This window comes from Perca flavescens, chromosome 10 (genome assembly GCF_004354835.1).
Source record: "Perca flavescens isolate YP-PL-M2 chromosome 10, PFLA_1.0, whole genome shotgun sequence".
Classification (NCBI taxonomy): Eukaryota; Metazoa; Chordata; class Actinopteri; order Perciformes; family Percidae; genus Perca; species Perca flavescens.
Window position 1 is genome coordinate 23,887,216 of NC_041340.1, and position 17,582 is coordinate 23,904,797.

The window sequence follows — 17,582 nt, forward strand, 5'->3', positions numbered from 1 at the left end:
GAAGGAGGAGAAGAGGCAGTGCTAAGACATTACTTAAAGTAGCCTTGAGGTGATGGATTGTCTGAGCAGTTTAGCAGCACCATCCATCAGGTGAGGAAAGCTGGTGAAAAAGAAAAGTTCAGATAAACAAATGACATCAAAATCATCACCAAAAACACCTTCAGAGTCATCAAAGATGCTGGAGAATGCTTTGAAAATGATCCAACCTGATTTGGGAAGTAGAGGTTGGTAAACTCTGTGTGACCTACTGTTTGAAAGAGTGGTGAACCGCAAGCAGAGTAACTGCACCATTAAGTAAAGTTAGCTTATCCTATGTCTGGAAGGAGATTAAGATGATACTCCTAAATCTCGGCAGCTGTTCAAGATACTTGAGTGGCTACAAGTTGTATACTGTATATCAAATATGAATGTAACTGTCCATGAGTTATGTGTTCTGAGCAATCTGCACACATAGTAAAAAGCCCTGTAGGCTCTTTGTAGCTGATGTTTCTTGTCTTAAGTCTGTGTTTGAGTTTTATTATTCAAAAGCAGCCAGGGACTGCATCCACAATTTCTGTGGGTTCGTCTAAATTTTTCTCGCATAGTTTTCACTCTTTATTTGGATTTCTCTTCCCGGTGTGCATGGCGGGAAAATGAGTTAAGAAAGGAAAAGAGGGTTGGAGAGGGGGGAGGGGGGGTGCACTGGTCCCTCAACATCCCTGTGCTGAATATGAAAATATATTATAGCATAATGTGTTCAGTATGCAAGCTTGAAGGAAACCATATGAAAAGATCCCAGACAAAGAGCCTTCTGTGTTCCAACTGACCCCCTCCCACCCTCATCCTTCGTCTGCTTCAATTGAGAGAGAGAGAGAGAGAGGAGAGAGAGAGAGAGAGAGAGAGAGAGAGAGAGAGAGAGAGAGAGAGAGAGAGAGAGAGAGAGAGAGAGAGAGAGAGAGAGGTAAAAGGGGGAGTTGTGTGTGCAGAATTGTAGGAACTGAAAAGGGGCAGTACACACACTCGCTGCCTCACACAGCCAGACCCACCGGAGTACAGGTGAGCAACACGACTAAACCAACACACACCAAACAGGAAGGAGCACTGAATGCTGGAATTTTATCTGTTGCTGTGAAAGTGTGATTGCTGCAGACTTTGTCACCTGCAGCCCATTATATTTAGCTTTACGGGGTAAGACACTATCTTTGTTTGGAGAGGGAGAGAGAGTGCAGGGGAAATGCAGTGAACTGAAGCAAAAGTGGAGGGAAACTTTGAAAGTCTTTGTTTGAGTGGATGACAAACATCTGTGGCCGCTGTTTCCCCCCGCCCCCACCCCTCCGTGCAGGCTGCAGACTTGCAGAAGGAGGTTGACTGGCTACATTAGCACTGTGGTCACTGATATCCGAGCCTATTGTCCTGACCGTGTGGAGCCTGCTGTGTAGCCAGGTTATAGACTTGAACTGCACTGTGTAACATTAGATGGTGTATCCAATGAAAGACCTGGCTGGAGCTGTATTGACTTACATATATAAGTAATTGTTTCCTGTTAACACAACAGGTGAGGCCCATTAACTTCTTTACAGGGGGGCAACTGAAGGTTTTCTTCAGCCATATGTTACCATAGATATATTCACTAATGATACCCGTTTAGACTGCTGTGACAGAAGGTGCTTTGAAACTGTAGAAAACTTGTTTTGCCAAATGTCTTACTGTGAAGAGAATAACAATGCTTAAAGTCAGTACCACCCAGGAAATAATTCCTGCAGCGTTTATATTGTTTGCACACATTTTACATTTTTAAAAGTGCTTGTACTTTCCCCCTTTGATGTTTAACAGTTCAGATTAGATGTTTGAGAAGGTCCCCTCTTGGCACCAGATCATACACACCTACTTACAGTTTTTATCGTTGCCTCTTGATGTTCTCCACCTGTGACTCTGAGACTAGGATGAGCGCTACATGAAGCAGTCACTTTATTACAAGGTTTTCCTCTGCATGATTTATGATTGCACCATTCCTAAAAGTGGAAAGGGAAACAGAGACATTTGTGACTTTTATAGGAGTCTGTGCCTCGCAGTGTGTGTTAGATGTCAGTCATCAGCCAGCACAAGCCGAGGCATGTTGACTATCACAGCCTCCTGAGGAATTATGAACCAGGAATGCCAATTTTGGAGCACTACCCAAAATTATTTCGTAGTGCTGTGAGGGCCCTTGAATGGTTCTTTGTCTGAGCAAGAGCGAGAGAGAGAGCAAAGGGCCTTACTAAAGCCATTTACGGCTAAATGATTTTTGCTTGCCATACAGTAAAGGATCTGGGCAAAAAGGAAAGAGATAACAGATGTGTAGGAGCTCTGCCCCGAAGGGATTCAATCATAAAGGCTTGCCAGTCAATGTTGTGACCAGATGCCTCATTGTAAGCTTGGTAACTGATACAGTTTTAAGTCTTACAGTAGGTGGAATGCACACTCACCTGACATCCACACATCTCACATACACCAACACATGTGCACCCAGAGCAACTGATGGTGTACAGATTACATACCTGAGGTGAAAATGCATGCAGTATATGAGTTATAATGCGGCTGACATGCTGTCTACAAGTTGGCTATTGATGCAGATGTGTAATAAATGTACAAGACAACGGCCATGAGGGACAAATGAATGATTACAGTTTGTGCGGCTGCCAAAGCCATTTCTTTTGTGCGTCATCACTATGCGAGACATGCTGCAGAGAGCCGTGGGATAGATTTGCTGTCCACGTATGGATCCATCATACGTTGACGATGTACAGGAACTCTGTGATTACGCACCAAAGTGGCCTACGGGCCAGACTGTAAATGATAACCCTGGCTCTTATCATGGAGGTCAATGGGTAGCACAGGAAAGCTGTGCGGGGGTGGGACAGGTGTGCACTGTAAAAAAATTAAAAATAAATGATGAATTTCAAGGTAATTGGAGGGTGAGAGGAAAGAGGGATGACATCAGATCTCAGGTATGGCAAGGAGATAAAATCAGTTGGAGTGGGGTAGAGATCACAAATACAACAAGCAAGCTGGATATTATTAACAAGCTGGGACCAATGAAACCGATTTTTTTTTTAGCTAAGTCTGCATCTCTGCTCATGTCAGTGTTGAGTATCCTACAGCTGTTCTTTGTCAGGCGGTTAACAAATATTTGCAGACCGGATCAAAGACAAGTAATCAAACTATATTTTAATCAATCCCGTACAGCAGTGTTAGGACACGCCCTCAACATATGTTCACCTCTCTGTACTCATCGATTACAGTAAACATGAAATCCTGGAACAACAAAGACAACTGTGAATAAAGAAAATGTAGCATGATGAGTTGCTAATCTAAAAAGACAATGTCGGTCTCCGAATGGGGTCCAGATAGATCCAAGCACATCTGGGGGAATCAAAGAGCTGTTGTCAGTGTGTCTAAACAATACCGGCCTTCATCCCTTCTCACTTGACACGATCACGCCAGTAAGTGCTGTTTCTTTTCTGGAGGGAGGTGGGCCAGTGTTTTGTTTGGGTTGATTGTGTTCAGGAGGCTCATCAGCACTCCTCCTACAGACTTGTCATGACTCAGCTGTCATGCCAGAGGAAGAGTGTCTACACAAAACAATCTTCCAAGGGATGCAAACAAGTTCACACCTTCAGAAAAAGGTGAATGTGAGCGTGGCTGCTATGCCTCTAAGGAAAATAATGATTATGTGTGTAGTTCCCTGCACAGCGCTCCCACTCCTGAGTGTTCCAGTGGTGACTCAGGAGCAAAAACAAATGCCATCAGCTTCAAGGAGAGGCAAGTCTGATCAAGGAGAGAGACGTGCAAACACTGGCTTATCATTACACACTTTGCCAGTGGGGATTATTAGCTTTGAAGGGGGAACGTGACACTGTGGATCTAATGAAATGCTTTATCACATGAGAGGGATGGATGCCACAGATGTCAATGTAGGACATTTAAATCTTAAAAAAAAAAGTTTGTTTCTTTGCTCCTTGCTGCGTGGAAATCTTTAATCCACATTCACTTTCTTAGCATTCTGTATCTCATCACAGACCCCGACGCAGAGAAAAGCTCTTTTTTTTGGGGTGGGGGTGGGAAGGTTTAATACACATTTTTGACCTTTGGAGACATCACAGAGAACAGAGTTTATCACGTTCAGACATTTATAAAGGCGTCTCCTCACTTCCTTTTCCACCCTTTTAGTCTGACTACAGTTCAAAGTGAGAAGGCTGATCTTCATCTTTGAAGACAGAGAATTGGACTTCAGTTGTCTCAAAAATGGACAGGTTGAGATTTATGCTTTTTGGAAGTAAACCAATGTTCACTAGAAGGATCAGATGAGCCAAACTGAGTATATTAAAATGTTCTTCAAGCCACTGTTCTTTCTTTTTGGAGTCATCCTCTCCAATTTGTTAAAAACTGCAGACTCTCTGTCAGCACAAAGGTCAGGTCATTTGGATTGCTTTCTTGAAATCATCACAGATAATACTTTAAATCCTGTACAAAGCCGTGGGTTGAAACTCATGTCATTACACAAAGGGTGATGATGGAATAATCGAGTAGGATTCTTGTACCAGCTGTTTGCCAAAGCTGCAGTTTGCCAAAGATGTGGGTAGATGTTACATTCGGCTTTTGTCGTTGCAAATGTCACATTTAAATATCATAGGCCTAATTGAAGAAAAGTGTGCATAACTGAATTTTAACCTGCATATGTCTCTTTTTTTGCAGGTGGTTCTAGACAGAAAATGGACACGGAGAGGAATTAGTTAATCATCTACAGCTGAAGTCTGGTCCGCCAAACTATAAAACATTTTTACAGACTGGGTGAATGATCAGAACCTAGACATCAAATCTTTCCTACAAGGAGCAAAACAAACAAACTGAAAATCTGAACGGTGGAGCTGCCGACCGCAGAATTACTTTATTCGTGATAAATTCTTAGTTGTAGTGTGCCGATGCATTTCAGTATTGATCAAAACTACCACCAGAAGAAATAAGAACTTTCCTTCTCAATTGTGGTTTTGCAAATAAACAAAAGAACAAAATTGAGTATCCTTCCTTTAGAGGCTGTGTCTGGCTTTAATGTAAGAAATAACACAGAAAACCAGAATAAAGCAACTTGAAGTGAATATATTGGAGCTCTGAATACAAAACAGAATGACCTTTCCAGAGTTCAATGTTATTCCTCACATGCACCTAACAGCAGGAAGCTGCCATATACACAGTTCCCATTCACGTCACTGTAGAGTTATGATCTCCAAGATAAAGGGCTGATCCTTTTCTCCGAAAGAAAAATAATCTGCAGGCTGGAGATTGGGACACAGACGAAAAGCATGTTTTGGTGACTAAAATAGCCGAGGAGGAAGAGCAACGTCTGGGAAAGAAAAAAAGGAGTATTGGAGAGATTCTGGAGAGACTGTTTCTCAGCCCTTTTTGCCAGATTTTCAACAGACCACAACAAACTTGTGCAATTTTCATGGCAGTTGTCCATGGGAACTCATCCAAAGCACATCGGAGCTGACCCTCCTGGGAGGTCCTGTTAGATCGAGAATAATACTTCATGAACACCAAAGTAAGAGCGCACTTTTTACGTCAAATTTCAGCTGACTGCAGGACAACATTTGGAAGGATTATTGCTGAAAGGGGAGCTAAAACCGGAAGCAGCAACTTGGAAAGCTAAGCTACTCCTTTCCTTGTCCATTTTTGTGTTTTCTTGTTTTTCCAAACACATTCACTTCCTGCCAGCAAGGACTAAAACTTTCATCTTCCATCTGGAACGACTGACTGGAACGAAACGCTCACATAGCTCCCTGCCGAGGGCTTTTGTTTTTTGCTGCAGCAGAAGCATTTCACCGTGGCGATGGAGATGGAGAAGGGACATGCGTCTATCAGGAGAGGAGTGAGCTGGAGTCCAGGAGGATTGAGGAAACCTCTCCAGGCAACACAAAACATGCACACTCCTGGGACAGAGTGCAATGCATCACGGGAGACAACAGGATTCAACAAAGAACAGATGAGCCGGAAAACAAGTAAGCGTTTGTTTATCTGGCGTTTTGCCGTCCTTATTCGGGGAGCCCAGGCAACAGCAAGAAAGTGTATTGTTACTATATTACTTCATTACACAGAAATGTAGTTGTAAATACATTTCCGGTGGTTTGTTTGCAGTGCTGCCTTAATGCTACAGTGTGGCTTGAACTGCAGTATATCATCATATCAGAAAACCTATAACTAAGGGTGAGTAGACAGCAAATAGAGAAAACAGGCAGCCCTGCCTCCTCAGTGCAACTTGACACAGCGAAACTCTCTTTGAAACATCTGTTTCCATGCCGTAAAAATACAGGCTGCCCTAACAGCAATGGAAATGCAATCATGCATCCCTGCTAAAGGCCAGTCTTAATATACAACACAGCCACTGGCAATAAAGGGCTAACTTGGGGTAAAAGCTGTTTGGAAACTTCTTTTTTTCTTTTTACTTTCACAGCTGTCAACCCCTCTCCCCCAAATTAGTATGAAAAAGAGGAGTTCAAACTTCTTAATAACACTAACAACATTTTGTTGTTAAATGGCAAAATGGAAAAACACTGAAAGAAATACTCAGCTGGAAGGATAATTACCTCTGGGCTGTAACAGGTCTGTCAGATATAATATTCAAAGAGAGTTAAAAGACATTGTGTTGTGAGGAAGCATAACAAAAAAGGTCATGTCCATCTGATAACCTGATATAGATCTATAGCCTCTCTACCTCCAAAACTGTTCCCATCACTCATTACTCGCTAATTAGTTTCCTCAAATGGAACACAGATCACCCAAAAACAACACAGAAGCACAAGTCAATAGTCGACTGCACCTCTGCAGAGACATTTCGTAACTCCACAAAAGTAACACTGCGAGCAGCAGAGCTTGGTCTTTTATTTCCCCCACTGAGAGTTTTAAGTCACATTCAGTCGGGTAAAATCCCAGGACCCCTGTTAATCCTTGTCTTTCCATACCGCTTCACACACATCACCCACGGGGGCCGGTGCTGTCATCCTGCTCACCCCACAGCCATCGCCCGGAGAAAGATAACATCCGACAGGGTAATCTGACCTTTGATACACAAATGCAGGGTTGGCCCCCTGATTTAAATCCTCCCTCTGTGGGGGCAGTTTGCCGTTCGCTCTCACCCACGCAGGGATGAGCGGATGGGATGGAGGGCAGAGGGATGAGGTAGGGAAAGAAAGAGGGGGTGAACAATGAGATGTGGAGGCTCTTGCATCATTGCCGAGGGCTGAGTTTTGTCTCCGCTGGAGGACAGGAAATTCCTATTGTGGGCTTGCAGGTTGGAGCTTAGGGCCCAGACGGTTCAGAGAGGGCAGACACTTGGTTGGGGAGAGTGCACAATAAACACACACTTACATGGTGATATCCAGACAGACAGACAAGGAGGGCAGCAGAGGTCAGGAGCTGGATCTCTGGAGTCTTAGTGGTCCAATCCATACATATACTGAAGTATCTTTGGTCAGACACTTCTTCTTGCCATCACAGGACATTAGACAGAGATAAGCCGCTCAATACTTGCCATTGATTGGACACCTTTCCAGAACTGTCAAAAAAAAGGGAAGTCTGTGTGTGCAACTAGGAAAACATCAATACTTTGGCAACAGAAGCCCTGAGCTCTTTCCTTAGAGGCATGTCTCCGTTTTTGTAATTACCGGGGAACCCTGTGGATGGTGGAGGTGCACATTTGAAAAAGTGAAACCGAGCTGGAGGCTGAATGACAGACAGCACAGCCTCCAGCTACAGACCACCTCCCTCCCTGCCTGCCTGCCTGCCTGTGTGCCTGCCTGTGTGCCGGACTGCGGAGAAAAAGAAATCCGATCCCGTGTCTCGCAGCAGAAAGGGGGTGTGAAAGCGATCAGACGCAGTTAAATTGAAAACTCTTGTGGAAGTACAACAAAACAGCGGAGCTCTGAATTTGAACACGAAAGAGGTAAGGGATCTGGCACTAAGCAAGATAAATTCAACGTTCAGTTAACTTTGAGGAAAGTGGAGAACCTGTGCTTGCCGGTTTTGTGAAGATATAGCTGATATATGACTTGTTAGTAGCAGCGGTTTATTTTATTTTTTGTAACTGAAGACATCGACTACCGTCTATAAACTTAAACAGGTGATTTGTTTTCTCATAAATATATATATATAACCGAAGTCACTGAACTTTTGAACTGTTCTGTGTCATAATGTTCTTATGAGATCTGTAACATGCGCTGTAACTTAAAGAACATGAATTAATTTCTTCAACCCAAATGTATTTCCGTTAATTGGCTGTTGATTAACATCCCCATTAGTTTACATATTAGGCTACTGGGAATGCCAAGGTGTCATTTAATCAGATAATGACCAACTTTTTTTCTGAACAAATGTACTCAACTTAAACAAAGGCCACATTCTATAAAGAGTAAGCTATCACTTTTTTTTCACTTATTTCGGTCATTTCTATAAATCACTGATAGGATTTGCACCTGCGTGTTACTTGATAACCAGTCTGGCTGGCTCCCATTGGAGGTACTGAAGGTGTTTACAGTGAGGGAGCATTTCATTTTAAGCCTCACTGCTCCGGCTCTGGTATAAACAGGTAGTCTGAATTATAATAATGAAATGGCCAATAAAAATGTTATTTGGGCCTGTGGTGGAACTGCCACCCATGTTGATAAAAGGCGCTGAGTATACAGTTAAGTATACCATGTGGTAGGTTCTCTGCAGCAGTCTATAAAGGAAGGTGATTTATGCTCATGTCAATATGGTGAGAGGACTGCTTGTTTAAAGGGTTGTGTAATAATGCTTTCATACTTATTATATTGCTGTCACAAATATGTAAGGTGGTTGATATATCTCCCTCTAATAGTGTCACAGTCTGTCTTTCCTCTGTCAGCGTCAGGTTGATTGATTAACCACAGTTGATGCTGACATTGATGTATTCCCCCTGCAGCCATAACCACCGCCATCATCAAAGGGTATCATTTAAAATGCACTGCAAATGTTCATAATCCAAATTGGCCCTATCGTCCCTCTTTATATATTAAAACAATGAGATGATAAACATATGCTATTGAACTTTAGATGGGTTCATGTAAAAGGACCTCATGGGTCACCAAAAAAGAGTTAATTTAATTTTTGTGAGGGCAGACTGAAAGTCTGTAAAATCAATGACAGATGCATATTATTCCTTTTTTACTGGGGAAAAGATCATGTTAGCTTTATACTCTGTGCCAGGAAAAACTGCATGCAGAATGAGCTCTATAGGAAAGCTTTACAAGTGATTGATTTACTCATAATCACTGTGATTGGCACATGATTAGATCAAATAATGTAGCTGTCTGGATCCGTCACCTTATTAATGATTAAAAAAAAAGTCATGGCTGTGCCAGCTGTCTGACAAACCTCCAGGAGAGACTGAATATGAATATATTCCACCAGTCAAAGTTGCATAAAGTAGATGAATAACCTACCAGATGTGTCACCACAAACAGTTATTCTCCTTTAAAATCTCAATCAGAGATTTATAACTCACGGTTTTTATTCTGTTTATAAAAAGGCAAAGATGCAGCTTTGATTTTCCTCTTGTAAACTTTGAGGCATGATGTAGTCCCTATATTTAAGGTGGGAACACTTGATTGTATAGTATTGTATAAGATGTCATTTTTGGAAGCCGTAGATTGTAAAAATGGTCTATTAAGGGTTCAAGCTGCAGTATTGCAGAAATTAAGTACAGAGAGAAACCAAAGGCATGTTGGAAGCTCAGGCAGGGAGTTTTCTCAGCGGTGGAGGAATGCTCAGGGAGGGACTACTGCAGATGGCAGAGGAAATAGCTCTGCTGCCTGGAATGGAGCTCTTAAGCTCAGAAAACAAACAGTCAATTTGAACATAGACATCATTTCAAGGTAATCAGCAAAACGGCAACATCAAATAACAATTTATTTTGGTACCGTAGGAGACATTGACCGACATCTTTTTATTAACTTTATACAACAAGCTTATTAAAACGTTTCTCCGCCTACGTCTGTCAGTTCATTGTCTGCTGAGTCAAGTGTCCACAAAGCCGATTTTTCTCGCTGGATTATTTGGAATCAAAAGCGCTGCAAAGAAAAATCAAAACCATATGGTGCATAAACAAAATGTTTTTAAAGAGAATATTTAATCCCAGACTTGTTAAAAATTTGTCCTCGCTGGTTTTCTCTATAAAAGCCGTTTGGTTCAGCTTTAATAAGATGTTGAGGGAGTTGTCTTTGTTTAAACAGCAGTTGCAGCACATTGCTAAGTCTCCCGAAGTTATGGTCCCTTTTATCATAAATCAAACATCTCTGTTGTGAATGGGGAAAAGTCAATCAATCTCTTGCTTCTCTCATTGATCAGGCTGTCCACTTTCTCTCCTTGTCTCTTTCACTCCAGATCTGACCAGGAGCGCCAGTTTATCAGACAAGGAGCTAAAGGAGGCTCGTGTCAGGAGTCAGATCATCGCTGCACAGCTCACCGTCCCTTCCAACTCCACCTCCAGAGGCGTGCAGCTCTTTAACCGGCGCAAGCAAAGGGTCAGCGCCTTCACACTCGAAAGCTGTGGAGAGGAGTCAGGGGAGAGCAGAGCTGAGAATGTGAAAACAAACCCCTCATTTAACAAACTAACATGGGCAGAGAGGAGCACTGAGGAAAAGGATAGAGACCTGAACTTTAAGAATAGCAAGCCAGTCTTGTCACCACCTGGGAGAGTACATTCAGTGGGTGGTATCATGGAGGAACCAGGTAAGGATTTCTACAAGGAAGACGACATGGAGGACAATGTTATCCAAGAGAGGCATTTCCTCCCTGTCAAGGAAGAGCAGGAGGAAGAGGATAATGCAAGAGATAAAATCCATGAGGAGGACAAAGTCAAGGATGAAATTCCCCCTGGAAGTCATTATACTAATCCAGTTCTGATGGGGCATGCTGAAGGTGAAGCAGAGATAAATGGGGGCCACACAGGGCCACTTCCCACTGGAAAGCTTCATAATGGCTGCCACAGTACCTCTGGACCTGAGAGGGTGTCTGTTACCACAGCCAAGCAGACAAGCACCATCATCAATCGAACTGCCAGGCCCTTTTTCTCGCCGCTGACGGTGCAGTCTCCAGAGGCAGTCAGCCCGGTCATGGACATTCCCCCTCCTCCTTCTTACAACACTCCTCCTCTCCCTGCTTTCACTGCTCCTCAACCTTTGGCGTTCTCACCTCCACCTCCGCCTCCGTCATATCCCACACCTCCTCTACCGGCCTTTACAAGCCAACCCCCGGAGGCCTACTACTCCAGTCCACCTCCTATGTCTCCTGTCATGTCTCCTTCCTCACCTCCACCATCTCAGTTCCCTGTGTCTTCTGTATCTCAGTACCCACCCATGCCCCATTATGGCCCTCCCACAGCCCCAAAGCCCTCCACCTTCGTTCCTCAGCCTGCTGGAGAGAGGAAGCCGATAGCACCGATCAAAACGGGAATACTTGAGGAGGGTGCTGCTAGAAGGGGAAGTAGGAAAGCAATGTTCACATTCAAAGAGAAGACAGTGGTGGCTCCGAACCCTGAGCTGCTCTCTCTGGTGCAGGGGGTGGATGAAAGGAAGAAGCAAGGATGTAGATCTGTGCCTGAGCCAGCATCCGAGGAGGAGTTGCTGGCGCTGGGTGCAGAGGCCTCCAACTTCCTCGCCAAAGAAGAGGACAGGGTAGAGGAGACAAAAGCTCCAGAGTGGGCTTCTTGCCTCAAGACCTCCAGGACTCGTCCGAGGGCAGAGCACAGGCCAGAGCAGACCCTCACCAATGTATCAGGAAAGGGGGCTGAGCTGTTTGCCAAGCGTCAGTCCAGGATGGAAAAATACGTTGTTGAGAAGCAAAATGCAGCACAAATTAGGTCTCCTTCTCCCACCATGTCTCTGCCACCATCTTGGGTGTTTCCGTCAAACATGCCCGGCAGAGTCAAGGCCATTGCTAAAAACTCTGACATGAGTGCTCAGCTTTCACAAACCCTAAAGGCCCAACAAGCAGTCAAGCAAAAACCAAGGGGAAAAGCTCCAGCACCAGAGCCAATTCCAGAGCCGCCTCCTTTAGAAAATGGCTGCTCCAAGATAGAGATGGACCTGTCAAGGCACCAGCCCTACCAGCTTTCCTCTTCCCTCTTCATCCTTAACCCAGTCAAGGACCCCATCAGTGCCCTACCCAGAAGAGCACCACAGTCCAAGAGCCTGATATCTACCCAGTCTTTCTCTAGACAGTCTTCCTTACCTAATAACACTCCTTCTCACTACAGTACCCAGTGCATGTCTCCACAGCTGCCTCTCAGCCCCACAAGAGAAGCAGAATATCCACCAAATCCAGCCTATGGGCAGCCAAGGATCAGCTCTCCTGCCTTTTCTCCAGAGCGAGTGTCCTCTCCTCGGTCAGGGGTCCAGGCGCCAAAGCCCACATTTTCTGCCAAGAAGGCAGGGATTGCCCCACAGGTGTGGAAACCCTCTCTGTACCGTTTTTAGAAAATGTGTTTACATCAGAGGGATGGTTGGAAAACTGAAACGTATTTTAGTATGGCTAAAATTAGCAGTTTGTTGAACTTTTCTGTTCAACTCGTGCCTTCTTCTAGTACTATCTCTTGTATTGTAGGTATATAACAGAGTGGAATTTTTTAACGTGTGGAATCCGTTTTAACCCTCACGTATCAGAAAGCAATTGATGTAATGTTTAAGAACACAATAATAATTGCAGTTAGGGCCAGACCTTATCTAAGTAAATACATCCTAATTGTTAAGTGAATCTCTAACTGTATTTTTTCCACAGTAACAAACACATAAAGAACAGTATTTACCCTCAGTTTAAATAAAAATGTGCCTTGATGTAATCAGATAACGTGCAAAGCCGTTAAGCACGTCAGTTCTAAAATACTCTAATTTTCAATACGTTTTGAAATATGATGAGAAATAACCTCACACTTTTTCCACTTTGTCTCTCAACTCTGTGGGCACCAGGGTGATGCTGCTGCTCAACAAAGCACTTTAACAGATGGTCTGGCATCTGCTTTATGATCTGTGATTTGCAATTTAATGCCGCTCACTGACATTAAAGAGAACTCCTTTTATGTCTTTATGTCTTCAGGGTAATTTACTCTGCTTTTCAGCTTTTTCTACCTAAATATATGGTGTGTACTTGGATTCTTTAATGTTTCAAATCTGCAGGCTGCATACTAATTTGCATCATGGACCTACATATATATTGTTTTTGTGACTTAAAAGAGTATTTATTTAAAGGACGTCATCAATCACAGTTGTTTTAGACTACAGGGTTTATGTTTGTTTCATTTCCTAAACTTTGATTCACTGCTCTCTTCTGCTGTTATCCTGTCTGTTATGATTGATTTTTTTGTGTTAGCGTGAGTCTCTCCTTCTCTGATTAAAACTTTATGCTAACACACTGCTTTGACCTCTTTCTCCTTTTTTCTCATTTCCTGACTTCACTGGCTTCTTTCAACCATTAATTTCACATTTCTGTTCGCGATTTCACTTTCCTGCCTTTCCTGCAATCACTGCAAACACTTGGAACACAATAAACGTTATGCCTCCGTTGAGTACACCGATAATTTGCCACAAGAGACAGATCTATTTTGGAACACAGTATGTGACCTTAAAATGAAAATGATTATTTCAGCTTGGCATTGCAAGATATCTTAGACCTTAATAAGAAAGGCCTGACCCTTGGTCTTGTTGGTCTTGAGGGGCTCAGACATTCAGACAAATGGAATGACCTTTGACCTGGGCCTTGTTTCTTTCACAGAGTCCCTGAAATGTTGAAATGTGACCATTAACATTAAACCTCAAAAGACCATAACTTCTCATGATACTGAGCACAGCAGTTCAGTCTAACACTAAAGACAGTCTTCATATTATTATCACGAGTGGTGTTAATTAGTAGGGTATGATCACAAGATGAAATGCTGCTCGTGCTGCAGTTGGGTAACTTCATATCCCTGTAAAGGTTAACCACCTCAGGAAGGCCAGATGACAGTAACGTGAGAGAGACACTAAAGACTGGGCCTATGGGTGCTGGCAGCCAGGCTTAATGAAGAAGAAGGGAGCACACAGAGATGACCTGAATGCCACTGGGGCTCACATTGAACACATGAATACTATTTTACCAAAACAGATTTATTTAGTATAATTTAAATATGTCTTATTGAATAGAGATTTTTTTTTTACTATAAAAGTGGTCTTTTGTGAGTTAATGCAAAACAAAACATCTTGTCATGGTCAAATCAAAATCTTTGAATTTACTTAATGAGGACATTTATTTATACCAAAGTTGTACAAGCATTATACAAAAATGTCTCTTATCTTGTGTTTTGTGTTTTTTTAAATGTATGTTTCCAAGAATCTAAAAGATCTATTATTTGTCATGGTCCAATAGACACCAAAGGAATCCTCCCCAGTTGAAACCCCCAGCGAGACTCCCACGCCAACCAGGACGCCCAGACTCACCAGACGTTTCAGCAGCCCAGAGGGCCCCGCCACTGGGACCTGGACTCCCAGCCTCCAAACTAATCGGCCCTCCACCACCATCTCTAGCCGCTCAGTTACTTCCCCTATATCCTCTCCCAGGGGCGCAAGATGCCAATCCCCAATGGTCAGTCAGAATATCCAATTTTCCCCGGTTACCTCCACTGCAGCATCCAGATCCTCTCAAACATCTGCAGCCACCTCTTCACGCTCTCTTCCTTGGGGTTCAAGATGTCAGTCCCCAATGGTGAGCCAGAATACCCATTCCTCCAGCATCTCCTCCATTCCTGGTTCCAAACCATCACAAACGTTTACGACTACTTCCCCTCTTTCTCCTCCTTGGGGTTCAAGATGCCAGTCCCCAATGGTCAGCCAGCATACCCAATTTTCCACTGTCACCTCAATGTCCATGTCCAGACCCCCCCAAACATCTACAGCCACATCCCCCTCTCCTCCTTGGGGATCAAGATGCCAGTCCCCTATTGTGAGCCCAAATACCCAGTCTTCCAAAATTCCCTTTGTTCCTACTTCCAGACCAACCCAAACATCTACAGCCACATCTCCTGTCTCTCCTCCTTGGGGCTCACGTTCCCAGTCTCCCGCACTCTCTCAGACCAGTTTATCCTTCCCCGCCACTAAACCTCTGTACACATCTTCTGCCACTTCTCCTGTTCCCCCACCCAAAGACAGTCGCTGCATGTCCCCCATTGTTAATAACCCAGACTCTAGAGCCAACCATCGCCTCCTGGCCAAGAACATCATCAATGCAGCCAAACGTAAAAACAGCCCTTCCCCTGGAGCACTGAGCGGTCACAGCCTCCCCATCTCCCCTCTGGGGAATTCCCACCATGGCTACGACTGTCACAAACCACCCATCAGCCCTTTCCAGTCACGGGCATTTGGGGCTCAGTCCCCTACCTTCACCAGCCCTCCTCCAACCCCAACACAGAGGATCTGCTCCCCTGTGAGGCTCTACAACACTCGCTCCCTGACTGACTCTGATGCCTCTGTTGAGTCTGAAGACTCAGGCCTCCGATCGCCTGGCCTGCACTCCTACAACACCTGTCCCCGCGGCTGGGGCGGTAGCCTGAGGGTGAAGAGAACCACCGTCTCCACTGACCTGTGAGGGTGTTTCTGAAAGGCATTCAAGCATGACATCAGTTTCATAGACTTTTGGGGCATTTGATCAACCAGTAAAGGAGTTTGTGATGGCATTTCATCAGACTAATAGAAGATACCCTTCTGTAACTTTGAATACCGATCCTGGACAATGGTAAACATTGTATCAAGGTAGTATTAGTATTTTGTATGACTCACATTCATAGCATGGACTGACAAGAACAAGCTTTTTACATAACGCAGTTGCTGTGGCTTGTACGCTTCTTACATACCATAAAGACTCAAAATACAGTAACCAAAGATATTACACGTTCTACACCTTTACAACATACATACATTGACAGCCACTGTTCCGGTTAAATAGTGTTTAAGTAAATCTGTTTTTAATGTTATTAATGAATCATCATTATGTTTGCTGGTCTGACGCAAGTCCAAATGGGAAGAGACTTAAAAATGTTAAGGTATAGAAGGGACATATGGAATGAATAATGTATAAATATATATAGCTCATTGGACTATACAGTAATTTGGTTAAGGAATATTGATGTAGATTATACTGGGTAAAATGAGTTATTTAACCCATGACAAAAAAAACAGTGGTAGATGGGGCACATGCTATTCACGTTATTATACATGGTCACAGTATTCACCACAGTTTGTTATCCATTTTAATCAATGGGAAATCAATCATATGCATAATTATCGCAGTGCAATATTCAATTTAACACAGCTTATGTTATGTATGTTATATGTTGCTTTATGTACTGCATTTGCTAAAACGAATGTAATCTTTACAGACAGATTGACAGAGAATGAGATGAAGAGATGAAGAGTTGTGTGTGGAGGTTCGATGGGGCATTGACGCACCTGTTCAAACACTGTTTCCATGATTCAGGAGAAAGAAAGATTCCAAGTTTTTTTTTGCTGAAGTTTAAATATTGATGAACAATTCAAAGAACAAATATTAGCCGTCAATGTGCAAATGAAATGGCATATTGATTGTAGTATTCATATTGGTGGTTAATGTTTGTATGCCTAAATTTAAGTGTTGTCGCTTTTGCTGACCACCTGTAATGTCTTTCATGAGGAACACATTAACATATTTTGTGCCTGTACTTATTGTACAAATTGCCTATTTGGATGAGGTTTAGGAGCAAATGCGTATGTACTGTAAGAGAAGGTACAACAAAACGTTGTTGAAAAAAGGTTAGATGAATGTATGTTGTGAAGTATTAATCTGTGTTTTTGAGAAAAGGATAAGAGGAATGGATTGTATTTTAAATACATATCGCTAATGTACATTCTCTTTAACTTCTGAAGTTTCTTTTTATAATTGATTTGCACTTCTGTTCATTCCATTTCATTGGCTAAATTGGCATTGTTTAAAACTTGATTTGTCATTCAAAATAAAACCAGCAAATAATGATCCTACTGTTAACAATGAGACCATTCTTGCACAATTCAATACCTTGATGGTGGCAATTAGCTGTAAACCTTCAAACCACATCTGGCTTTCTGTTTACACCATTCTCATTTTGCCCAGTCCTGTACCAGCACACACACAACAGGTTATTCCTTCACTCCTTGACATCCATGCCAAAAGCATCAGCACATTTCTCAATATTTACTTCTGTGTGTCTTTTGAGTGACAGGGACACCTGCTACATGGTGACCTGGCTCCTTCAACAGGATTAAGTCTATTACTGTCATGGATTGGTTTCAACCTGCGTCTCCTCTGGACAAACCAAACACAGCTGAAATCCTCAAACACAGAACGTAATCATTGCATTTTTTGAGTTTTGCATGCAGGATTTTTCTGGGGTGGGTTCTGTGATTGCATGCCGGCATTTTATTTTCAAAACAGCTAATTTTTCTCTCAATTCATAACTGTATGATGTATGAAAATGAATGCTAAATAAAGAGTGATGACACACCAATTCAAATAATGTA

At 43.0% G+C, this 17,582-nt stretch overlaps 1 protein-coding gene across 2 annotated transcripts; it reads left to right on the plus strand.

The window, feature by feature from the left end:
• The first annotated feature begins 5,146 nt into the window (after positions 1–5,146).
• synpo (synaptopodin) lies at positions 5,147–17,582 on the plus strand. 2 transcript variants are annotated; one of them, XM_028588944.1, is made up of 3 exons: positions 5,147–6,014; positions 10,411–12,473; positions 14,425–17,582. In XM_028588944.1, the coding sequence occupies exons 1-3, from the start codon at positions 5,846–5,848 to the stop codon at positions 15,637–15,639; spliced, it is 3,447 nt and encodes a 1,148-aa protein (XP_028444745.1). In that variant the 5' UTR covers positions 5,147–5,845; the 3' UTR covers positions 15,640–17,582. The 2 variants fall into 2 exon arrangements, 1 of the variants encoding a protein (XP_028444745.1); XR_003693506.1 differs by lacking the exons at positions 5,147–6,014; positions 14,425–17,582 and adding an exon at positions 6,548–7,954 and having other exon boundaries at positions 10,411–10,497.

Coding starts and splice junctions, on each gene's coding strand:
- synpo (XM_028588944.1), top strand. CDS start 5,846: ATGGAGATGGAGAAGGGACATGCGTCTATCAGGAGAGGAGTGAGCTGG. Junction 6,015..10,410: donor ACAGATGAGCCGGAAAACAA/GTAAGCGTTTGT, acceptor CTTTCACTCCAG/ATCTGACCAGGAGCGCCAGT. Junction 12,474..14,424: donor AGGCAGGGATTGCCCCACAG/GTGTGGAAACCC, acceptor ATGGTCCAATAG/ACACCAAAGGAATCCTCCCC.